Consider the following 26,314-nt stretch of genomic DNA (forward strand, 5'->3'; position numbering starts at 1 on the left):
AAGTTTTCGACCATTTTGATCAATACAGTTAATGTCCAATATCTTTGATCAATATGCTTAGTGTTCAATATCTTGACTATTATTTATAGTTGTATTCACTTTAACCCTTTCAATAATGTATTTATTTTGAGATGCTCTCTGTTTCTTTCAATTGCTTTAAATATAACAAAGAATTTAGTAAAATAATTTGGTTATCATTAAGCTAGTGTTCTTCATCATCATCATCGTTTAACGTCCACTTTCCATGCTAGCATGGGTTGGACGATTTTGACTGAGGACTGGCGAACCAGATGGCTGCACCCAGACTCCAATCTGATCTGGCAGAGTTTCTACAGCTGGATTCCCTTCCAACCACTCTGAGAGTGTAGTGGGTGCTTTTATGTGCCACCGGCACGAGGGCCAAATCAGGCAGTACTGGCAATGGCCACACTCAAATGGTGCTTTTTATGTGCCACCTGCACAGGAGACAGTCCAGCGGCATTGGCAACGACCACGCTTGAATAAATTGTGACTAAAGTTTCGTGGAAGATTTTAATTCAAAACTTATGAAATCAAGACATTTGTACTGAGCCAGAGCCGGTTTCAGCCGGGTCGGTAACGAAAGGGTTAAGATATGATGTTAAAGATTTAAATATTTTATGTCGTTTTTTTCTTTTTTCTTTCCTATTATTTTCCACCATTTGTTGATGCAGGTTTCAGTCTCTTGCAACCTCATTAGTATAGCTCATGGATAATTAATGAAACGAAGCCTAAGTTTAGGTTTTCAGAGTTAAGTATAAATCTTATGTGTGCATGCATAAATGTGCAGGCATATATGTACACACATGCATATAACAAATTTGAAGTACTGCCTAATGTGTAGTATGCTGCATGTCTTGTATAAACTCTTTGGAATCACCATGAAGTGATGAACAGAATTTTGTAAACCATGTAGACAAGAAGAAGAACAATGACTTCTGATGAAGTTTTTGGTTCCTCAGTTTATGACAAATCTTTCTTGTTTGGAAACAATCTTATTTTCCTCAAAGACTGCAAAATAAGGTTGAAGGGAATAATTTGGTTCCACAGGAAGAGGAAGACAAAAATATTGGTAAATTAAAGTAGTAAAATTTAGAAGTTGAAGAAGTTGGATTTCTTATTGTTTACTTGCTTCAGTCATTGGACTGTGGCCATGCTGGGGCACCAACCTTGAAATTGATCCCAGTACTTAATTTTAAGACTGGTACTTATTTTCTCAGTTTCTTTTGCCAAATTGCTAAGCTACAGGGATGTAAACAAACCAACACCAGTTGCCAAGTGATAGAGAGGTACAAACACACACACACACATACTCTCTCTCTCTCACACACACACATATTTTTAATGCATGTAATTCATGTATTTGCCAGTAGGCTGCGATTTGGTGTGATGGAGAATACTCTCTTAAAGTGTAGGGTGTTAAAACACCTGGAAGTCGTACCCATTGGGTATTTGTAGTTTGTTAATGTTTATTACATTGGTACTACTTCTATTTCATAGTTGTGTGTGTATATATATATAGGCGCAGGAGTGGCTGTGTGATAAGTAGCTTGTCTACCAACCACATGGTTCCGGGTTCAGTCCCACTGCGTGGCACCTTGGGCAAGTGTCTTCTACTATAGCCTCGGGCCGAACAAAGCCTTGTGAGTGGATTTGGTAGACGGAAACTGAAAGAAGCCCATCGTATATATGTATATATATATATATATATGCGTGTGTGTGTTTGTGTGTCTGTGTTTGTCCTCTAGCATTGCTTGACAACCGATGCTGGTGTGTTTACGTCGCCGTCACTTAGCGGTTCGGCAAAAGAGACCAATAGAATAAGTACTGGGCTTACAAAAGAATAAGTCCCGGGGTCGAGTTGCTCGATTAAAGGCGGTGCTCCAGCATGGCCGCAGTCAAATGACTGAAACAAGTAAAAGAGTAAAGAGAAAGAGTATATATATACAAACTCATGTGCGTAGGAGTGGCTGTGTGGTAAAAGTTTTGCTTCCCAACCACATGATTCTGGGTTCAGTCCCACTGCATGGCTCCTTGGGCAAGTGGCTTCTACTATAACCTTGGGCCAGCCAAGGCTTTGTGAGTGGATTTGGTAGACGGAAACTGAAAACAGCCCATTGTATATGTGTGTGTCTTTGTGTCTGTTTGTCCCCACCATCACCGCTTGACAACTGCTGTTGGTGTGTTTACGTCCCCCATAATTTAGTTGTTCGGCGAAAGAGACCGATAGAATAAGTAGTAGGCTTAAAAAGTAAGTCCTGGGGTTGATTTGTTTGACTAAAACCCTTCAAAGTGGTGCTCCAGCATGGCTGCAGTCAAATGACTGAAACAAGTAAAAGAGTAAAAGAATATATCTATATGACATGTTTCTTTATTTCTGTCTATGAAATTCACTCACAAAGGTTTTGTTGAGCCAGGGTTATAGTAGAAGAAATTTCCCAGAGGTGCCGTGCAGTGAGGTTGAACCTAAAACCCTGTGGTTGAAAAACAAGCTTCTTAACACACAGCTCTGCTTGTGTTTTGAATGTTGAGATTTTAGTCATAGTAAAAATAAATTCTTACTCTTTACTCTTTTACTTGTTTCAGTTATTTGACTGCGGCCATGCTAGAGTACTGCCTTTTAGTCGAGCAAATCGACCTCAGGTCTTATTCTTTGTAAGCCCAGTACTTATTCTATCGGTCTCTTTTGCTGAACCACTAAGTTACGGGGACGTAAACACACCAGCATCGGTTGTCAAGTGATGTTGTGGGGACAAACACAGACACACAAGCATATACACACATACATATATATATACATATATATGACGGGCTTTTTTCAGTTTCCATCTACCAAATCCACTCACAAGGCATTGGTCGGCCCGAGGCTATATAGAAGACACTTGCACATGGTGCCACGCAGTGGGACTGAACCTGGAACCATGTGGTTGGTAAGCAAGCTACTTACCACACAGCTACTCCTGCGCCTTGTATGATTTTGTTTTTCATAAAGACTTGAGGTGACTATAGTAAAATTTTCTGTTGTGAAAATTGTAAGACTGACCTTTGTAGAATTTTAAAATTTTGGCAGAAGGACAGTATGTGTATGTTGTTTGTTAGATGTGAAGAATTGACTGACTGCTATTGTTGCAGTGTCTGCTACAATCAGGATTCTGTCTGGGTTATTGTTGTTCTTCTCTATTGAGGGTCCCTCAGTATAGAGCTATTGGTTTCTTCGCCGATCAATAAGTATTTCTTCTTGTGTTTTCTTGTGTCTGTTCAAGAAAGATGGTGAGCTGGCGGAGCTGTTAGAGAGAATGGCAGATAGGAATGCCTTGTGGTGTTTGTTCTGGTGCTCTGTACTTTGAGTTCAAATGCTACCAAGGTCAGCTTTCCTTTTAATCTTTTTAGTGGGTCGAGAAAGGATGAGTCTAGTACTGTTGTCAATTCCTCTCTCACTCTCTCCCTCCCCATTTCTCTTTCTCTCTCTTCAAGAAATCAGATGTGTTGAGACACAGAGAAGGATGAGTTCCTCCAGGTTTTAATATCTCCAAGACTTCATCAGGAATTGAGGGCCTAAGAAAGGTTTATGAGGTAGCACAATCCCATCTAGATCAGTGTCTCTCAACCATTTTTTGCCTACGGATCCCTTCGATTCCTGTTTTACTCTACTGGACTTCCATAGCCATTCGATTTATTTTTTAATTAATTGTTATTAAGAATTGCATGAAAAAATTAAAATATTTTGTGTATTGTAGAAGTAACACCTATTTATTACACATAGATTTTAACAAATCTTTTTTCTTGCGCTTTACATTCTGAGGCGCAGGAGTGGCTGTGTGGTAAGTAGCTTGCTTACCAACCACACGGTTCCGGGTTCAGTCCCACTGTGTGCCACCTTGGGCAAGTGTCTTCTACTATAGCCTCGGGCCGACCAAAGCCTTGTGAGTGGATTTGGTAGACGGAAACTGAAAGAAGCCTGTCGTATATATGTATATATATGTGTTTGTGTGTCTGTGTTTGCCCCCCAACATCGCTTGACAACTGATGCTGGTGTGTTTACGTCCCCGTAACGTAGCAGTTCAGCAAACGAGACTGATAGAATAAGTACTAGGCTTACAAAGAATAAGTCCTGGGGTCGATTTGCTCGACTAAAGGCGGTGCTCCAGCATGGCCACAGTCAAATGACTGAAACAAGTATAAGAGTAAAAGAGAGAGTAAGACCCCCAAGGGCCATATGGACCCTTGTTGAACCACTGATGTAGGTTGTGTGACATTAAAAGTCATCATTTATAACGATAATTACTGCCAAACAAAGTGAGAGCAATCGTATTTCCATACATTTTGGCATTTTATGTCTACTAAATTTGACGTTGGTGGCAAACTGGAAGAATTGTTAGCATGTTGGACATAGCTTAGTGGTATTTTTTTCTTGCTCTTTACATTCTGAGTTCAAATCTTGCCACGGTTGATTATTACCTCATTTTATCAACCCTTGAAAGGGATGGAAGGCAATGTGATTGACTTGTCCCCTCTAGCCAAATGGCTGGCCTTGAACTCTGCAACAGATTGGTGTCCCATTTAGGAGGAATGCTGTGATCTCTGTCACTTATTTGTTATGGAAACCAGGTAACTGGCTTTAGGAGTTATAGGGCTCAAAAAAGAAGAGAAAAAAAAAATCAAAGAATCTCTCTATATATAAACAGCAAAATGTCTGTGTGTGTGTCCTTTATACAAATCCACAATTTTTCGGTTAGAGGGCTCGCACTTTCTATGATCATTCAAAACCGTCCAAGGGTGGTCGTGCACATCTTTACATTTCCTCAGTCACCCCGCAAAGCCATTAAAAAAAATCAATAGAAGTGACATTTTTGTGAATTTTCTATCCAAAACCCAATCAAAATGCCCGAAACTTGATACACCAATTGAATGTATGTGATTGGTCGGAGATTTGGACAGTACTCACGGGTATGTGCGCAAGCACGCAGCTGTATATGCATGCACTAGCACTATGACTGGCATTGCCAGGTCATAGTGCTAGTTTGATATAACTGTTCCCCCGAGTGTTTTGTGATTTTCCTCATAATGCCATTCCAACTTCTTGTTTGTTGCCTCTCTGAAATATCTATTAATGTCAATATTCAAGAATTGCTTTTATTGTTTTCCTTTTTGTCTTCCCACCAGGGTCGTTGAATATATCTCAATGGTATTGTTAACCCACACTGTCAAGTCCTCAAGCTACAACATGGGTAAGAAGAATCGACTGAAATCTCACCGAGAATCGGTAGTTAATGGCTCTGAATCTTCAGAAGAAAGTTTCGTAGGTAAGTCAGTTCAATCGTAGTTTCAATACACGTCATCTCGTTTATCACCATTTCATTCGTCACCGACGACCCAGGACAACACACGATTAACACTGAATCATGTTACGCTTATCACAGATTGATCTGTGATAACACGGGTCAGCTATCAGTCAAAAACTTTCATTTTATTGTAAAAACATACCTCAACAACTAATCACAATACTCAGCTATCCAAAATGCACTGACTATCGGTTGTGTTTACATGACCTTTGAAATCTCAAAGCTTCGAGATAATGCATGATTAATTCAAAATAATGTGAATAAATAAACATTACATTTGACAGAGTAATCTGAATGCTAAAGGGATAATGATATATATGCATCAGTAATATATACATACATTAAATATTCTACTTGTTTTATGTCCAAACTGGCTGGATCTGGTCTCTCACACCTACTCTACAATGCCATCCTAAAAATAACAACCACATCATTGAAATTTTAAAGCTTATGAGATAATGCTTGATTAGTTCCAAACAATGTGAATAAATTAGCATAACATTTGGCTGAGCAATCTGAATGCTAAAGGTTACCTCCCCCCCTCCATGATAAACAAGGCTAGATGTATTATACTACATTATTTACATTATTTACATTCGACGGATATTTGTCCTCATCTTGTTTGTTGTTAACACAATGTTTCGGCTGATATACCCTCCAGCCTTATCAGATGTCTTAGGGAAATTTTGAACCTGGGTTCCCATTCCTAAGGTATTTTCTGATGTTATTATTATTCAGGTCACTTCTTGGAATCAAACTCGGAATCTTGGGGTTAGTAGCCCGTACTCTTAACCACTACGCCATATGCCCGTGGGCATATAATGTAATAATGTACATAATTTTCCTCCTTTGACACTAAAACTCTGCTTGCGAAGACCTGTTGAGGCAAGTGAAATCAATCAATCAAAAGCAAAATCAAAATCAAATTGATGACTGGCGCCCGTGCTAGCAGGGTGCAAAGAGCACCATTTGAGTGTGATCGTTACCAAAGTCGCCTTACTGGCACCTGTGCTGGTGGCATGTGTAAAAGGATTCGAGTGAGGTCATTGCCATTACTGCCTGACTGGTCCCTGTGCCGGTAGCACGTAAAAAGCACCTACTACACTCTCGGAGTGGTTGGCGTTAGGAAGGGCATCCAGCTGTAGAAACTCTGCCAAATCAAGACTGGAGCCTGGTGCAGCCATCTGGTTCGCCAGCCCTCAGTCAAAATTGTCCAACCCATGCTAGCATGGAAAGCGGACGTTAAATGATGATGATGATTATGTATTATACTAGTTGTCAGGATTGCATTTTAATTTGGGCCTCTTGCAACTTCAACATTTTTATTTCCAAAAATTAGAATCAGATTAGATTATCAATTAAATAAATTAGTACTGACTGACAGGTAATACTATGGACTGTTTTTTTATTCTTTTACTTGTTTCGGTCATTGAACCAAGGCCATGCTGGAGTACTGTCTTGAAGGATTTTAGTTGATCCTATTGATCCCCCTAGCCCTAACCCCTGCACTTATTTTTAAATCTTAGACTTAGTGATCTCTGTAACACTCCAAAGTTATGGAACATAAACACAGACACCATTTTATTAAGTGCTGTAAATGTTCACACAGACACAGAAGACTATCTCCCCCACTACATCCACACATGTTGCAGGCTTCCACCTAGTTTCCTTCTAACATTTTTACTCCCAAGCATTGGTCAACTTGAGATTATAATAGAAGATATTTTTCCAAGGTGGGACTGAACCTGAGACCACATGGTTATGAAGCAAACTTCTTTACCACAATTTACCCATAAAATTTCTATTTTGAGCAACTTTCTAACTCACACTGCTGCATTTTTCTGAGAATTTTGGTTCAACTTTTTCTAGAAATTGAATTCATTATTGATACGCTGATAATGGTGATCTTTGACATTGTTTGGGGAGGACTGTAATCAACTAAGTCCACTCCTCTCCACTCCCTCCCCAATATATGATTGATACATCATCATCATCATCATCATCATCGTTTAACGTCCGCTTTCCATGCTAGCATGGGTTGGACGGTTCAACTGGGGTCTGGCAAGCCCGAAGGCTGCACCAGGCCAGTCAGATCTGGCAGTGTTTCTACAGCTGGATGCCCTTCCTAACGCCAACCACTAGGAAGGGCATCCAGATATTATTATTATTATTGTGGAGGCGCAATGGCCCAGTGGTTAGGGCAGCGGACTCGCGGTTTCGATTCCCAGACCGGGCGTTGTGAGTGTTTATTGAGCGCAAACACCGAAAAGCTCCACGAGGCTCCGGCAGGGGATGGTGGTGATCCCTGCTGTACTCTTTCACCACAACTTTCTCTCGCTCTTTCTTCCTGTTTCTGTTGTACCTGTATTTCAAAGGGCCGGCCTTGTCACTCTCTGTGTCACGCTGAATATCCCTGAGAACTACGTTAAGGGTGCACGTGTCTGTGGAGTGCTCGGCCACTTACACGTTAATTTCACGAGCAGGCTGTTCCGTTGATTCGGATCAACCGGAACCCTCGTCGTCGTAACCGACGGAGTGCTTCCATTCCATTATTATTATTATTATTGAAGGCGATGAACTAGCAGAATTGTTAGCGCACCAGTCAAAATGTTTAGTGGTGTTTTGTCCATCCTTACATTCTGAGTTCAAATTCCACCAAGGTTGACTTTGCCTTTCATCCTTTTGGGGTTGATGAAAATAAGTACCAGTTATGCACTGGGGTCGATGTAATCAACTTACCCCCTCCTCCAAAATTTCAGGCCTTGTGCCTATAGTAGAAAGGATTGTTATTATTATTATTATTATTATTATGTGGTGGATTGGCAAAATCGTTTGAATGTTGGACAAACTTCTTTACAGAATTTCTTCAGACTGTTTACTTTCTGAGTTCAAATGCTCATCTGTCTCTCTTGTCTGGTCTGTGGTGACAGTTACATATACTGCACCTCCTTGAATCCTTTATAAATATAAAACATTGTCATCTCCTAACATTAGTTTCTCCTTTTAAATAATCCCATCATTCATCATTATTGGCTTCAATCAGAAAACCTTTATTCTAGACATAAAGAATCCCTCCTGCAGGGGTCAGCAAGCTCTTTGTGTAATGGCCCACTTTGAATTTGTAATTTTATATTATCTCCCATAGATCACATGTATATCTTTCATCTAAAAATACCCTCGTCTGTATCCCACTTTTTCCATTGATGGTAATGTGTATATTTTCCCATCCTACCAATTGTGACACAAGAGATGATTATCTGCGTTGACTGCTTAATGGTCTACAAATAAATTAAATTTGAAAAGCTTTTAGAGAAGGCCTGCAGAGAACACCTTATGGGTTGTAAGCTGCTTGTTGGTCACTCGTGCCTTGTAGATTACCAGATAAAGGGATTTCCTTAACTCTTTCGTTACCATATTTATTTTGAGATGCTCTGTGTTTCTTTCAATTAATTTTAAATATAACAAAAAATTTAGTAAAATAACTTAGTTATCATTCAGCTAGTGTTAGGAACATAAATTGTGACTAAGGTTTGGTGGAAGATTTTAATTCAAAACTTATGAAAATAAGATATTTGTACTATAGAGCCAGAGGCGGTTTCAGACGGTTTAGTATCAAAAGGATTAATCTGCATTAGGGTCCTTATCCATTACGGGATAAAAGTGATTTTCTTTAACGTGTGCAAACAGTTGCTTATCATTGTCTTTTTTTTTTATAAGATATCCAGAAATGATACATTTTCACTAATATTTAACCATTTTTGTTCTTTTGCTCCAGGACAAGGTTGTCCTCACGTAAACAAGGCTGTGAATTTTGCAGCTATGAAGAAATCATTGCTGAAGGAAAAATTTGGAATTTGCAAAGTATGTAGCAAAACAAAGTTGTGTATGTTTGAGTGGAATGTTTCAGTTGAGTTTTTGATAGAAGTCTGTGACCATTTTATGTTTAAGTTCTGATTAGACATTTATCTGTGAAAGACATCTACATTGCCTTTGTAGATGTGTGTGTGTGCATGTGAGCAAGTTTATATATATTTCTGTGTGTGTAAAATTGTATTCAAATAAAGGTACACATCATGTGTATGTAAAACTTTAATTGCAATTTTGATATGTATGTGTGTGTGAAAGATACTGTATATGTAAAAACATCTTTTATTTGTGAGTTTGTGTGCATATATACTTGTGAATGAGTATTTATAAGTGTGTGTGTACATGTGAATGTGTTTCTATAAGCGTGTGCATATATTTCGTTTTTGGATTTGGTTTGCAAGATTCTTTATATGAGTTCGTGTGTTGAAGCATATTCTGTTGTTTCTGGGGAGAGTCATTCTCTTTTAGTGCCTTATTATTTAACACACTCACCGCTAAAATTTCCACCTATTTCTTATTTTTATTTTCTAAAATTTTCTTGAGAGTCAAGACTATTGAAAAGGTTGCAACATGCAACAAAAATTTTAGAAAATAAAAATAAGAAATAAGTGGAAATTTTAGCGGTGTGTGTGTATATGTTTATGGTTTTATCTTTCAATCATTTGTAAAGATCCATCAAGAAATGATGCGAATGTTGTTTCTCCCTAAACAGGACTGTCCCAAGAAGACTGAGAATAAGAAAATTTCCGACACTTCACTGGCTGTAAACGGAGATGATTACGAAGGAACATTGTGGGTTTGTCTTCTATGTGGAAATCAGGTGATGGATTAGTATTCTTTTATTACTTCAGTTGCTCTTCAACACAGTTTTTAGAATCATCATTGGAGTCCTTAGAAACACACATACACTGTGTTAACACAGTTTGTAGTATGTTAGTTCACTCAGCTGTAGAAATGAGTTGCAATGTCACAGGTGCCAAGCTGTATTGGCCTTGCCTTTCCCTTGGATAACACTGGTGATGGGAGAGGGGAGGCCAGTATACATGGGTGACTGCTGGTCTTCCATAAAACAATCTTGCCCAGACTTGTGCCTCAGACGGTAACTTTCTAGGTGCAAGCCCATGATCAGTGTCTGACCGAAGGGGGTCGCAAAAAAAAAAAAGTATGTTAGTTGATGTGCATACCACTTGGCCAGCACCCTTGTTGGTGTCATGTATAAAGCACTCAGCACACTCTGTGAAGTGGTTTGGCATTAAGAAGTGCTCCCGGCTGTAGAAACCATGTGAAAACAATTGGAGCTTGGTGCAGCTTGCCAGCCCCTGTCAAACTGTCCAACCCATGCCAGCACGGAAAACAGATGCTAAATAATGATGATGGTGATGATGATGACATGAAGCAGTGTTGAATAAAATGTATTCATTTTAAAGTTGCATTTAACGTTTGAGTGCGTTTGTATTATTTTGTGTTAATCAAGCTGTGAACATCAGATTTGGTGTCCATTGCTGACAAAGTGAAAAGATGTAGAAAGACATGCATCCTACATCTGATGACAAATTTCAAAGCCCTAAATATGTTTTCACACATGTTGAAGAGGAGAATTTTCTCTCGGGATATCTGCAAAGGAATCTCTTCTTGCACTTCAATACATTCAATTGTTAAATGTGACTGTGAATAGTCTTTATTCTATGCTGCTTTGCATGACATTATTTATTTAATCCTAGCTTGACCAAGCCTCATGCACATCAGCAAACATATTGTTTTCATCATCGTTTAGCGTCCGCTTTCCATGCTAGCATGGGTTGGACGGTTCAACTGGGGTCTGGGAAGCCAGAAGGCTGCACCAGGTCCAGTCTGATCTGGCAATGTTTCTATGGCTGGATGCCCTTCCTAACGCCAACCACTCCGTGAGTGTAGTGGGTGCTTTTTACGTGCCACCGGCACAGGTGCCAGACGAGGCTGGCAACGGCCACGATCGGATGGTGCTTTTTTCGTGCCACCTGCACACGGGGCCAGACGAGGCTGGCAACGCCCATATTCGGATGGTGCTTTTTAATAAGAATAATTTTGTTCTTATCAATCCTTGACTGGCTTCCATGCCAGTGGCACATAAAAAGCACCAACCGATCGTGGCCGTTTGCCAGCCTCGCCTGGCACCTGTGCCGGTGGCACTTAAAAAGCACCCACTACACTCACGGAGTGGTTGGCGTTAGAAGGGCATCCAGCTGTAGAAACACTGCCAGATCAAGACTGGAGCCTGGTGCAGCCATCTGGCTTCCAGACCCCAGTTGAACCGTCCAACCCATGCTAGCATGAAAAACGGACGTTAAACAAAAAGGAAAGGAAAAAGGAAGCTGTGGACGACATTTGATATTTGTTGCTGAAAAATTGTAAAGATGCAAAAATGCTTGTGTCCTATGATCCAGTGATGCTGTTCACAGCCCAAGATGTATTTCCACACGTGTCCAGGAGGAAAATTTTCCTCTGGGAATATTTCCATAACAGCAGGTCTTCTCACACAAGGACTGTCCAAAGCCTTGTGAGTGGATTTGGTAGATGGAACTCCATCACATTTGTGTCTTCCTGTCTTTACATTGTGTGATTGTTATGAATGATTGCTATTCATTTCCAGTATTCTATGGAAATGTATCTGGTCATGGGGGAAATATTACCTTATTTGGAAACTGGTAAGGGTTAGCTACAGGAAAGGCATCTGACTGTAAAAAATCTACTGCAATAAACTCTGCTGATCCATGCAAGCATGGAATATTGGACGTTAAGAACGATGATGATGATGTGGATGGGTATCTAGTCTCATCCATGGCTTCCATCTCTTGGATTTTAGCATCCGTCTGGACTCACTTCCTTGATTCACTAATTTTTTTTTTTGTTTTTATGTATGTATCTGTTTGTGTTTTTTTTCTTGCCATATTTATTTCTGTCTCTTCTTCTTCAGGGCTGTGATCGAAACTCCACCAGTAAACATGCTTTGAAACATTATGAAAATTCTCATTCATGTCACTTCATTGTCATTAACACAACATCGTGGACTGCATGGTAAGTTTAAGAGTTACAAACACCATGTATACACATGGCTGGGTACTTAACTAGTTTGCTTCACCGTCATCATCATCATCATCTTCATCATTTCATGACCATTCTCCATATTGGCATGGGTTGGACAGTTTGACTGGAACCAATAAACCATAGTAGTGTGCCAGGCTCCAGTGTCAGCTTTGGCATGGTTTCTATGGCTGGAGGCTCCTCCTAATACCAACAACTTTACAAGGTATGCAGGGGTGCTTTTTAAGTGGCACCAGCACCAGTGAGGTTACCAGGTAATTCACAAGACCTGATCACTCAAAAGAGGTGGGTGCGATGTATTGCGGGAGGTGGCTTTGTGCCAGGTGATGACAGGGACAAGGTGGTAAATCAATAAATAATTGTTTTTTTTTTAAATTTTCAAAATGTAAAATAACCGTAAAAACATTTACAGTTCATAATTTTTTTCTTTTTCCATTTTCATACAAAATCTCGGTTGTTTCATTCTGTTGCCTAACTTTTTAAAAATTTATACTCTTTTTTAATTATGATATAATAATTTCAATTCTGCTCTTTTTACAGGTGTTACGTATGTGATGATGAAGTACCTGTTGAAAAAAATAAAAAAATTATGGAGTGTTTAGATTTTCTGAAGAAAGAAGCTGGTATTTCTAATTTAGATTCTGGTGAGTTTTTATATGGGGTTCACTGGATTTGTTTTCTTCTCTTTTTCTTTCATCTGTTCGAATTTTCTCCATTTGCTGTCATCTGTTCGGGGTCGATAAACAAAGTACCAGTTACGCACTGGGGTCGATGTAATCGACTTAATCCGTTTGTCTGTCCTTGTTGGCCCCTCTATGTTTAGCCCCTTGTGGGCAATAAAGAAATTTATTTCTGTGAGGGTCATGGGGGTGGAGTCCTCTGCATTCTTTGAAAGCTTTGAGTGTATCTCTATGGTGATTAGCTTTTCTTTCAGTATTTCCTAGTAAGATGCAAGTGTAGCTTTACTTGAGATTGGCTTCTCTTTGAGTATGTTCTTGAGTGTGTGAACAACTAAAATCATCATCATTGTTTAATGTCCGCTTTCCATGCTGACATGGGTCGGATGGTTTGACTGAGGACTGGCAAGGTAGGAGGCTGCACCATGCTCCAGTCTGATCTGGCAAGGTTTCTACAGCTGGATGCCCTTCTTAACACCACCCACTCTGAGAGTGCTTTTTACATGCCACCAGTACAGGAGCTAGTTAGGTGGCATTGGCATCGATCACGCTTGTACGGTGCTTTTTTTAAAAAATAAATACAATATCTGGCAACAACCAGCTAAGATATTGGTAGTTTGTATCTTGTTATCTGTGACTACTTAAGCTCCTTGACTCTGCTTATTCACTCCTTCCTGACTCTCCTTAGCTTCTCCTCCTGCTTGACTTTATTTACTCTTCACTCTCAACTTTACTTACCCAACTCTCTTGACTCCACTTAGCTCCCTGCCAACTCAAATTAGCTCTTTCAGTCTTGATTAATAACTATTTCTTTATTACCCACAAGGGGCTAAACACAGAGGGGACAAACAAGGACAGACATAGGTATTAAGTCGATTACATCGACACCAGTGCGTAACTGGTACTTAATTTATCGACCCCGATAGGATGAAAGGCAAAGTTGACCTCGGCGGAATTCTTGATTAATAACACCACAGAATGTTTCCCTCTGGCGATGATCTCTATTAGTTGTCACGGTTGTCAGACATTCGAGGCACAGTCCACCAAGTTTACTAGACGAAGGTGCACATGTAGAAACACAATGGGAATATACATAAAGCCCTAAAATACACACACACTTACTTGCTCACACTCATACATGTACACATACACTCATACCCCCTCCCCCTCTCTCTCTCAAATTCTATTGGTCCTCAAGATGCGTTTTCTCTCTTTTACAGTTCAGAAAGATTCTTCGTTGCAGTCACTCAATGATAGCAAACGGAACAAGACCAAAACAGCTTCAAAGTTAACAAACAGTGCATTGAATGTACGAATCAAGGTAGATATATATGTATATATTTGTAGATCTATTCTTTCTTTTCTTTTTTTTTCTTTTATTTTGTTTCAGTCATTTGACTGTGGCCATGCTGGAGCACCGCCTTTAGTCGAGCAAACCGACCTCAGGACTTATTCTTTGTAAGCCTAGTACTTATTCTATCGGTCTCTTTTGCCAAACCGCTAAGTTACGGGGACGTAAACACACCAGCATTGGTTGTCGAGCAATGTTGGTGGGACAAACAGACACACAAAACATACACACCTGTATAGATATATATATATACATGATGGGCTTCTTTCAGTTTCCGTCTACCAAATCCACTCACAAGGCTTTGGTCAACCCGAGGCTATAGTAGATGACACTTGCTCAAGGTGCCACGCAGTGGAACTGAACCCAGAACCATGTGGTTGGTAAGCAAGCTACTTACCACACAGCCACTCCATTATCAATTTAAGTTTGTTTTTCCATACCTGTGTCGGTTACACCAGCCTTTTGCAGCACATACATGACATTGAACATCCTGAGATCAATCTTCACAACTTCTTCCCACCCATATCTTCTCCTCCACTTCCACAGACTTCTTTTTAGTTCTCTTATTTGCCATTTCTTGACTCATCTGTTATCTTTCATCTGTTCACATATCCCCTACAGTCTTCCCTCAAGCACTCTACAGTTGACTGCTTTTCATCATCATCATCATCATTTAATGTCTGTTGTCCATGCTGGCATGGGTTGGACAGTTTGACCAGAGCTGGCAAGCTGCCCCAGACCCCAGTCTGATTTGGCATGGTTTCTACAGCTGGATGCTCTTCTTAATGCCAACCACTTTCCCAGAGTATGGTTGGGTGCTCTTACATGACACTACATAGACACTCTTATGTGGTACTGCACAGACACTTTTATGTGGCACTGCGGGGGCTCCTTTATGTGACACCACATGGATACTTTTACGTGATGCCATACAGGTGCATTTATGTGGTGCCACCACAAGTGCTTAACACCACCAGCAGGAGTGGTCTGAATGTCATTTAACATTTGTTTTCCCTGCTGGCATGGGTTGGACAGTTTGGCAAGATCTGGTGAGCCGCAGGGCTGTGTCAAGCTACAGTGTCATGTTTGGTATGGCATTCTACAGCAGAATGCCCTTACAGGTGCCAACGCTTTACAGTGTGTACTGGTTGCTGTTTTTCATGCCACTGGCATTAGTAAAATCACCAAGCAAGTTGCAAGACACAAAAAGAAAAGGAAAAAGGAAAAATCCTCTTGACTAAATGAGGCAGAGTAGTATTTGAGACGGTGGAGTGCAGTGGTTTTGTGCCAGGTTTCAAGAGACCAAAGTATGTAGAGGGACAGGTGCCTTGCTATAGAGGAGATGCATGGCTACCCTGCATTTTGTAAGGGTGGGTAGGAGTTGCTGGAAAGGAGATAGAAAGAAGATATTTTTACCTCCAGCTCACTTGTTCACCATCTTTCATCTCCATACATCCAACAAAGCATGCTATTTCTATCCCAGTCTTCACAAACCCTCCACTTTCAATGCCCAAATTTCTCCCCTCCATCAGGCAACATTGCACTTTGTACACAAGCATCATACAGTCTGCTGTTACAGGAGAAAGCTCTTCGTTGTTAACACTGAATTTTTCCATCCTATTTTCACTATGGCTTCTATGCTTTCAGACTCACCATCTCCTACGGTTGGTTAGGTCACCTAAATTACAGAAGCCATCATCTATTTCTAGGCATTTCAAATAATTCCTCCTCCTTACTATACCTACTCATCTACACACAAAGTATTTCTCTTTCAACTTGCCTGTGTTTCCACCTCATCTCTTATATACCTTACGAACCACATGGTTTGTTTCTTGCTTACGAACCACATGGTTCCAGGTTCAATCCCACTGCGTAGCACCTTGGGAAAGTATCTTCTACTATAGCCTCGGGCCGACCAAAGCCCTGTGAGTGGATTTGGTAGACGGAAACTGAAAAAAGCCCGTCGTATATATGTATATATATATGTGTATGTTTATGTGTTGTGCCCCCCCCCCCCGTAACTTAGCGGTTCGGCAAAAGAAACCGATAGAATATGTACTAGGCTTACAAAGAATAAGTCCTGGGGCCGATTTCCTCGACTAAAGGCGGTGCTCCAGCATGGCCGCACTCAAATGACTGAAACAAGTAAATGAGTATACCTATAGTTTAGAGGGGTACATCTACAGTATAGAATTCCACCCTACTCCTTCCCCACATTATTGAGCACGGTCCTTCCCACTGGACAGGAGAGAGTCCTGTCTACTTCCTTGTTAACAGATCTTTGCTAGGTTTACTCTATGGCATCTTCAGTTTTGATTCTGCTTCCAGAATTTCTTCTCTTAATCATCATCATCTTCATCATCATCATTTAACATCTACTTTCCATGCTAGCATGGGTTGGACGATTTGACTAAGGTCTGGCGAACCAGACTCCAATCTGATCTGGCAGAGTTTCTACAGCTTGATGCCCTTCCTAATGCCAACCACTCCGAGAGTGTAGTGGGTGCTTTTACGTGCCACTGGCACGAGGGCCAATTTGGTGGTACTGGGAACGGCCATGCCCAAATGGTGCTTTTTACGTGCCACCTGCACAGGAGCCAGTCCAGCGGCACTGGCAACGACCTTGCTCGAATGTTTCACGTGCCACCAGCACAAGTGCTAGTAAGGCGATGCGGTAACGATCACACTTGAATGGTGTGCTTAACGTGCCATCGGCATGGAGGCCAGCTTGTTGCTCTGGCAACGACCTCACTTGTATGGTACTCTTAGCGCTCCACTAGCAACAGATGCCAGTCATTGAATTTGATTTCGACTTCGATTTCACTTGCCTCAACTGGTCTTCACAAGCACAGTTTAGTGTGCAATGAAGAAAAGGTACGCACAAGTGGACTGGTTAAAGCTCTTCAACAAATTCAGCTATGAGAATATATGTGTGTGTATATATATATATATATAAATGCATATTCACATTAATATGGAGATGCAAATGTGGGATATGAAACATGTAATTAACCTGAAAAATGGTTCATTAATAGAACATATAATGACAATGATGCAATACTTGGGTGACCACAATTTAATATATATTACATTTACAAGACTGATGTCTTGGTACAGGATATAATTATTAAACAATGCAAAATACTTGAGAAATATCAATGACAATGAAAGAAGTTATCATACTGGTGATAACCTGTTCTCACAGGCAACCAGTTATAGCATGGAGAAATATAAAAACAAGACAAGAAGAGTTTGAGAACCCGGGGCCCGTCTCCTTCTTCCACCAGTGTTGTTTTATAAAGTTGTTGTCTATTATTGTTGAAATCTTTTCTTTCCTCTCATGTTTTTCTGTTATTTTTTTTTTTTAGGGTATCAGTAACCTGGGCAACACATGTTTTTTAAATGCTGTGCTTCAGGTAAGAATTTTTTTTTCAGGTGTAGCAATTTTTGCTGCATTTGCTGTAACTAGGCAGTAACGTGGATAATAAGCATGAGACACACACAGACAATGATGGGGATGAGGAACGTAGAGAGTCATCATCATCATCATCGTTTAACATCCGTTTTCCATGGCTCAACTGGGGTCTGGGAAGCCAGAAGGCTGCGCCAGGCCCAGTCTGATCTGGCAGTGTTTCTACAGCTTGATGCCCTTCCTAACGCCAACCACTCCGTGAGTGTAGTGGGTGCTTTTTACGTGCCACCCGCACAGGTGCCAGACAGAGCTGGCAAACGGCCACGATCGGATGGTGCTTTTTACGTGCCACTGGCACGGGAGAAATGGACAGAGGGGAAAATTGTGTGTGAGAGAGAGAGGGGGGGGAGAAAGAGAGAAGTGGGGATCAGATTGAGATGGAAGAGAAAACAAATCTTGTGGTTTGGATGGATAGAACTCATTGGGTCGGGAAGGCAATCCATCTTAGAGAAAGAAAACTAACCTGAAGCTTCTATGCCTCGTAGCTCTTCCCAGTCATAGGAAAGATTTTAGGAATAAACTCTGAGGAGAAATCCAAAGCCAGAGTCCTTCTGGTAGCTTGATGTTATCTTCAACTTAGTTCTGGAAATTTCTATAATGAAATTGGTGTCAAGTTGTATCAGTGTTAGCCTTGATAACACTCCCCTTTCTATACCAGTGGCCTAGTGGTTAGGGTGTTGCATTCATGATCACATGATTGTGGTTTCGATTCCCAGACCATGTGACGCATTGTTTTCTTGGGCAAAACACTGTAAATGAGTTACCATGTGATGGACTGGGGCCCTGTTCAGTGGGAGTGTGACCCCAGTCACATATATGCCATGAAGAAGAGTAACCAACCCTATGAGTCGTAGGACTGGAGACAGTAAAATGCAGGAGTCCATTATTATGGTGATGATGATGATGATGTATGGAAAGGAGAACTTTGTCAGATGGGTAACTACTGGTCTTTCATTTAGTCTGGCACAGGCCTATATCACGTATGTATCACACAATGTATATACACAGTTGATAGGCCAGTTACTGTAGTATTTGTCCTGAGATGGCATCTCTCAAAGACTTACTGTGTTAAAAACAATAAGTATCAGAGTGAGATGAAAATTTCTCCCAGCAGCAACCATGAAAGATGTTATCTCAGGATAAATACAACAGTAACTGGGCCTTTGACTGTGTATATACGTTATGTATGATACATAGATCGTTGTTTTAATTAAATGTTGCCTCAGTTGCATATTCCTAATTATAAATTGCCTTGTCGGTATGGAAAGGTAATGGTTAGTATAACTGATTTTGTTTTCATCGTTTAGCGTCCGCTTTCCATGCTAGCATGGGTTGGACGGTTCAACTGGGGTCTGGGAAACCAGAAGGCTGCACCAGGCCCAGTCTGATCTGGCAATGTTTCTATGGCTGGATGCCCTTCCTAACGCCAACCACTCCGTGAGTGTAGTGGGTGCTTTTTATGTGCCACCGGCACAGGTGCCAGATGAGGCTGGCAAACGGCCACGATCGGATGGTGCTTTTTATGCGCCACCGGCACGTAAAAATGGTTGATGGAAACTGTATGGAAGCCCATTGTATGTGTGTGTTCATATCCTGTTAGTGAATTTGTTGCCCCTTTCTGTCTCCAGTTGTTTATAATGTCTAATGTGTTTATGTCATATATTTATGATGTCATTTATGATATCTTATATGCTTATATGGTGTCTTATATGTTTATGACGTCATGAATTTATGATGTCATAGATTATGATGTTATAAACTTCAAGAAAGGATTCAACTTTCCATTTCCCTGTCTCTTCTGCTTTCAGAACTTGAGTCAAACCCATGGTCTGGAAACCATTTTAAAAGATGTCAACAAGAAAAGTGCTTTGAGACTTCCTGGTTGCCAACCTATAGAAACAGATAGTTGCTCGGATATTTCAGACGACAATTCCGATGAGGAAAATTCCAAAGATAACACACAGCGAATAGTATGTAATTTTTCTATTGTTATTTGGACCTGTACAGTGTTTTTTTTTAACACTGAAACAAAAAAGCAAAATGTTTTTGAAGATTTCCTTACAGCCAACCTTTGCCTCTGTTTTGTCTGGCAGTTAAATTACTTTCCTGACAAATCAGCGATCCATTTTAACCATGTTGCAGTTGATTAGCCACATTTTAATTAAAACAAAGTTTCTAAATATGATACCTGCTAATTGTTGTTTTTGTTTAGTGTCTGGTCAGCCTAGCAGACCAATTATCAAAGCATTCCAACCATGACCATTCCCTTTTATTTTTCAGACTGTCTATATATTTATGACTACATATTACGTAGTGAGTCTTTCCTGCTTAACTTTTTTTAAGACAGTAAGATGTGCTATGAAGGGAGATTTGGCTGCTATTTTTAGCAGGTCATTGGCTTGACATCTGCTAATTGCTATATTCTGTTAAAATCTACTGTTTGTTTGATCTATTATTATTAATATTTAATATTATATTCTTAACATTTCAGTTTTTTTTTTTTTTGGTGGATTTTTTTCTCAACACCAGTTTTTATCAGAGCCGAAGAAAATTTTTCAATAAGAACCAACTTAGAACTGTTTCAGAAATGCTCCAATCATTCCTAAAATGCATAATTTTTCTTCTTCAAACAGTCAACCATCAGGAACTAAATTCCTGGTGAGCTGCATCCAAGACTGACTACTAACAACTCCTGGTTGTAGTTATTTCACTTCACTTGCATAGTTTAGTGCTGTTAAGGCTTGTTTGTCATGCTTTCTCATTCCATGTTCTTCACTTAAGGATCTTTGTGTGTTTATAATAACTTGGTGTTCAAACCAGCCATATCCGGCCCAAATAATCTACCTGTTTTCTGTTAAAACTACCCCAGATTTGGTATCTCACACCAACCTATAATGTCAATCTAAAAACAGGTGATAACATCATCGAAATCTTAAAGCTACGAAATAATGCATGATTAGCTCAAAACAATATGGATGAATAAATATTATATTTGACAGAATAATCTGAATGCTAAAGGGTTTATCTTATTCCAAGGTGGTCAGTGGCAGAATCGGTAGCTTGTTGGATAAAATGCTTAGCAGCGTTTCATCCAGCTGTTTATGTTCTGAGTTCACATCCCACCAAGGTCAAACTGTGCCCTTCATCCTTTCGGGGTTGATAAAATAAAGTACCAGTCAAGTACTGGGGTCGATATAATTGACTTGTCCCCTACTCTCAAATTTGCTGACCTTTAACCCTGCAACAGACTAATGTCAAATTCAGAGGGAATGTTGTGATCTTGGTCAGTTATTCGTCATGGAAACCAAGTAACCAACTTATGAATGATCAATACGAAAATCTTACCCCACCCCAACTCCTATAAACCTACCTTTTTTGTCTGTATCTAATGCAAGAAATTAATACTTTTCCCCACTGAACCTTCAGTTTGCAAGATGTCAGTACATCGAGCCATTGTGTGGACACTGATACATCTAAAGATGTTTTATTAATTTTTGAGAAACTTTGTTACCTTGTTTATTATCTTGTAGTCATTGTTAAAGTTTCATCATTCATGTGCAAATGTTAGCATTTGTTAAATAATTTCTCCATACGCTATTCTTGAAAATAAATCAAAGGTCGATTTTTACATGGCTGTGTGGTAAGAAGTTGGCTTCCCAACCCTATGGTTTCAGGTTCAGTCCCGCTGTGTGGCACCTTGGTCAAGTTTCTTCTATTGCCCCAGGCCAACCAAAGCCTGGTTGGCCTGGGGCAATAGAGGGAAACTGAAAGAAGCCCATCATGTGCGTGTATATATATATATATATATATATATATATATATATGTGACAATTATTCAATAGCCAAGATAAAACTCTGAGTTTCGGATGCTGAGGTGGAAATCCACACCATCTCTTCGATTATCTGGCCATCTTGGCTATTGAATAATTGTCACATATTTTTACAGATAAATTTCTTGTATTTACATAATATTGAGGTCTCTTTCTTTCTTTTGTTTCTTACCGTCTTTACCTATATATATATATATATATATATATATATATATATGAGGTGCATGGCTTATTGGTTAGGGTATTGTACTCGTAAGATTGGGGTTTTGATTTCTGGACCAAGCGATGCATTGTGTTCTTGAGCAAAACACTTCATTTCACATTGCTCCAGTCCACTCAGCTGGGAAAAATGAATGTTCCATCCAGGTGGGGAATATATATGCCAGGAAACCAGGAAACCAGCTCTTATGAGTCAGTATGACTTGTGTGTGTGTGTGTGTGTGTTACTGTTTCTTTGTCTTGACATTGCATGGTGGTTGTAAATGAGTGTCACTGTCATACAAGCAGTGTCCTTCATTTCCAGTCTTCCATGGAAACACCTGGTTATGGGGAAACCTTGCTGAGAAACAGGTTTGGGTTGGTGACAGGAAGGGCATCCAGCTATAGAAAATTCCACCTCAGCAAAATTCCACCTAACCTATGCTTGCATGGAAAAGTGGACATTAAATGATGATGATGATTTTAAATGTGGTCTTGTGGATAAAGACATACATAGACAACTGCATTGAACATCCTGAACAGGGTTCGATTTTGCCCCAGGTTTGCATTAAGAGATCGTTTAAAATTTTTCACTTTTTGTTTTAGTTACCTGTGGTTATAAAGCTTGCTTTGCAGCCTTGTGGCTTTGGGTTCAATCTCATTGTGCAGCACCTTACTATAGCCGCAGGCCAACCTATGTCTTGTGAATGAATTCAGTGGGAGACTGTGTAGAGGCCCAATGTATGTATGTGTGTGTGTGTATATATATGTATATATATATAATACAAATAAGAAAATGGAGAAACAAATTTAGTTTGTTCATCAACTTTCGGATATTATAATGTTGGATTATTTATTCATTTAACAAAATGAGAACCTCAATAGCATAAATATATATCTTATAATTCAATACATATAAGATAAGAATACAAATTATAAAAGTCATAATATAAAATAAATTATTGAAATCATTAAAATCCTTCTTACAGCTGTTTCAGCCTATGGCTAAAAGTAGTTAATTTTATTTTTATTGCCTATAGGTTAAATAAATGAGTTAATTGCATTGCAATAAAAACATTTATGTATTAAGAATCTGGGTACTTTACCAACAGTATATTGGATAAATACTATCCCATAGTGGGTTACACCCATAACCCCTATCTTACTTTGTACTATATATGTATGTGTGTGTGTGTGTATGTATGTACTTTTGTGTTTGTATTTGTACCTCCATCTCTTAGTAACCGGTGTTAGTTTGTTTATGTTACTGTATCGTAACGGTTCAGCAATAGAAACTGGTAGAATAAGTACCGGAGTTAATTTATATAGATAAAACGCTCAAGGCAATGCTCCTGCATGGCCATGATCTAATGACTGAAGCAAGTATAAGATAAAATACGTTTAAACTAAATACTTATATATATATATATATATATATATATATATATAGATTAGACTGGAGCCTGGTGCAGCCTTCTGGCTTCCCAGAACCCCGGTCGAACCGTTCAACCCATGCTAGCATGGAGAACGGACGTTAAACGATGATGATGATGATGATATATATATATATATATATATATGTATGTGTGTGTGTGTCTATATTGGCTCAGATACGCCTGGGTCATTAAAAAATTTGCTTCACAGTGACGTTCCCAGGCTTGATCCCACCGTGTAATATGTTTGGCAAGGGTCTTCTACTGTAGTGGAGGTCTAACCAATACCTTGTGAATGCAAATCATCATCATCATCATCGTTTAGCGTCCGTTTTCCATGCTGGCATGGGTTGGATGGTGCAACTGGGGTCTGGGAAGCCAGAAGGCTGCACCAGGCTCCAGTCTGATCTGGCAATGTTTCTATGGCTGGATGCCCTTCCTAACACCAACCACTCCGTGAGTGTAGTGGGTGCTTTTTATGTGCCACCTGCACAGGTGCCAGACGAGGCTGGCAAACGGCCACGATCGTAAAAATGGTTGATGGAAACTGTATGGAAGCCCATTGTATGTGTGTGTTCATATCCTGTTGGTGAATTTGTTGCTCCTTTCTGTCCCCAATTGTTTATAATGTCTAATGTATTTATGTTATATATTTATGATGTCATTTATGATATCTTATATGCTTATGATGTTTTATATGTTTATGATGTCATGAATTTATGATGTCATAAATTTATGATGTCATGAATGTATGATGTCATGAATTTATGATGTCATGAATTTATGATGTTATAAATTTATGATGTTATAAATTTGTGATGTTAGAAATAATTCATCCACATTACTTTGCTTTATAGAAATACAATGTCTGTTGTTGTTTTAGCCCCAGGTCAGTGCTGATGGAACAGGCTTATGATCAAAGGGATTCTAATCATCAACACCTTGCTCTTTTCTTGTGTATTGTGTGTCTTGGAATACATTATCTAGTGTGTCCTTCCACTTTTCAAGATGTTTAGGTGCAGTTATCTGCATCTGGTTTGGTTGCTATTTCTAACAGATTGAGTAACCTCATAGAGGCCTCTTCATTACCTCATGGTGTTTGATGTAATGTAGAGAGAAGTAATGAGCAATTAACCTGTAAATCTCACACCCTGCCTAATTACTTTTATATAAACCTGACAGATTACAGGGATCAAAGTAGCTCTCATCTGGATTATCTCTTTATTGGATTATCAGTCACCTCTTTCACTGCTCTAATTAACATGTTGGTGAGAACTGAACTGTACTGTAAACATATGTTGCTGGACCTGCTAGAAACAGCAGCTAAATCTTCCTAAGTTACATCATACTACCTTGAAAAAAGAAGGATTGTGGTGGGGGAAAGACGATACAAAAACTGAACTGTTATGAATGGAATGGCTTTGATCAAGGATGTGCTCAATCAGGTCCGACCTAGGGCTAAACAGCATCATAGTTTAAGAACAATCCATATTAAGATCGTGTACTTTAGATTTTTATTTGTGATTTTTTTTTCTTAGCTTTAAGAAGATATTTTTTCTCATCATCATCATCATCCTCACCACCACCACCATCAGCACCACCATCATCATCATGATCACTACCACCATCCTGATCACCACTGCTATCGTTACCACCATCACTGCCATCATCATTATCACCATCATTAGCATCAGCATCATCATCGTCACTGCCACTACTACTATCATTATCATTTAATTAATGCCCATTTTCCATATTGGCATGGGTTGGATGGTTTGACAGGATTTAGTGAGCTGCAGGACCTGCATTGAGCTCTAATTGTCTGTTTTCGCATGGTTTCTACAGTTGGATGCCTTTTCTGACCTTAACATTATAGTGTGTACTGACTGCTTCTTTTCATGTCCCCAGCACCAGTGCAGTTGTCAAGTAACTTGCAAGACAGAATAAGAACAGGAAAAAGGGTAAAAACCCCTCACAGCTGAGCAGTGGGAAGTAATTTAGAAGAAGAGGTGGCTTTATGCCCATTGTTGAGAGGCTTATATTATGATTGAGGGACAAGCACAGGTGTCTTGATATAGAAGGGATACTTGGCTGCCCCACATTATATAAAGTTGGGTGGGAGTAACTTGGAAAATTATTTTATTGGGCTCGGCTACTTCTTAACCTTTAACTTTTTGTCTTAGATTATTTAATTAATATTTTCAAAATAAATATCAGTTAGATACTGGGGTTGATTTAATTCACTGATGTTTCTTGTCCCTGTGAATAAGGGATTGGGTAGAGTCATAACTTTAACCCTTGTACATATGAAATCATTGTGATTATTTTCATTGTTAGTGTAATGGATTGGCAGAATTGTCTGAGCATTAATTAACCAACAGAATCCTCAGAGCATTAATTAACCAACAGAATTATTAGAGCATTTATAAGGCGGCGAGCTGGCAGGATCGTTAGCACGCCGGGCAAAATGCTTAGCAGTATTTCATCTGCCATTATGTTCTGAGTTCAAATTCCGCCGAGGTCAACTTTGCCTTTCATCCTTTCGGGGTCGATAAATTAAGTACCAGTTCCGCACTGGGGTCGATGTAATCGACTTAATCCCTTTGTCTGTCTTTGTTTGTCCCCTCTATGTTTATCCCCTTGTGGGAAATAAAGAAATAAGAATTATTAGAGCATTAATTGACCAACAGAATTGTTTGAACATTAAAGGATAAAAGGTAAAGACCCTCTTTGGCCATAAATGACCATGGGATTGCATAATGACCATGGGATTGGAATTACCTTCCAAGGCACATATCTGGGCAAGACTGTTTTTTTTTATGGAAGACCAGTAATCATCCATGCACATCAGCCTACCCTCTTCATGCCACCTGTGTTATCCAAGGGAAAAGCAAAGGGGCCGATACAGCTTGGCACCTGTGACGTTGCAATTCATTTCTACAGCTGAGTGAACTGGAGAAACGTGAAACAAAGTGTCTTGCTCGTGAACACAACACAGCATGACCTGGGACATTGAACTCACAATCTCACAACTGTAAGCTCGAT

At 39.6% G+C, this 26,314-nt stretch overlaps 1 protein-coding gene across 5 annotated transcripts in view; it reads left to right on the top strand.

Annotated features, from left to right (window-relative positions):
• The window catches only part of LOC115223207 (ubiquitin carboxyl-terminal hydrolase 45), a 99,472-nt gene that overhangs the window by 45,723 nt on the left and 27,435 nt on the right, over positions 1–26,314 (top strand). For all 5 annotated transcript variants that reach the window (XM_029793675.2, XM_029793677.2, XM_029793678.2 and 2 more), the window contains 8 exons: positions 5,182–5,321; positions 9,136–9,221; positions 9,940–10,047; positions 12,181–12,281; positions 12,849–12,952; positions 14,206–14,306; positions 17,705–17,752; positions 19,617–19,778. In XM_029793675.2, coding sequence (XP_029649535.1) covers positions 5,201–5,321; positions 9,136–9,221; positions 9,940–10,047; positions 12,181–12,281; positions 12,849–12,952; positions 14,206–14,306; positions 17,705–17,752; positions 19,617–19,778 — 831 coding nt within the window. In that variant the 5' untranslated portion in view covers positions 5,182–5,200. The remainder of the gene's footprint in view (positions 1–5,181; positions 5,322–9,135; positions 9,222–9,939; positions 10,048–12,180; positions 12,282–12,848; positions 12,953–14,205; positions 14,307–17,704; positions 17,753–19,616; positions 19,779–26,314) is intronic.

This window comes from Octopus sinensis, linkage group LG22 (genome assembly GCF_006345805.1).
Source record: "Octopus sinensis linkage group LG22, ASM634580v1, whole genome shotgun sequence".
NCBI classification, from domain to species: domain Eukaryota; kingdom Metazoa; phylum Mollusca; class Cephalopoda; order Octopoda; family Octopodidae; genus Octopus; species Octopus sinensis.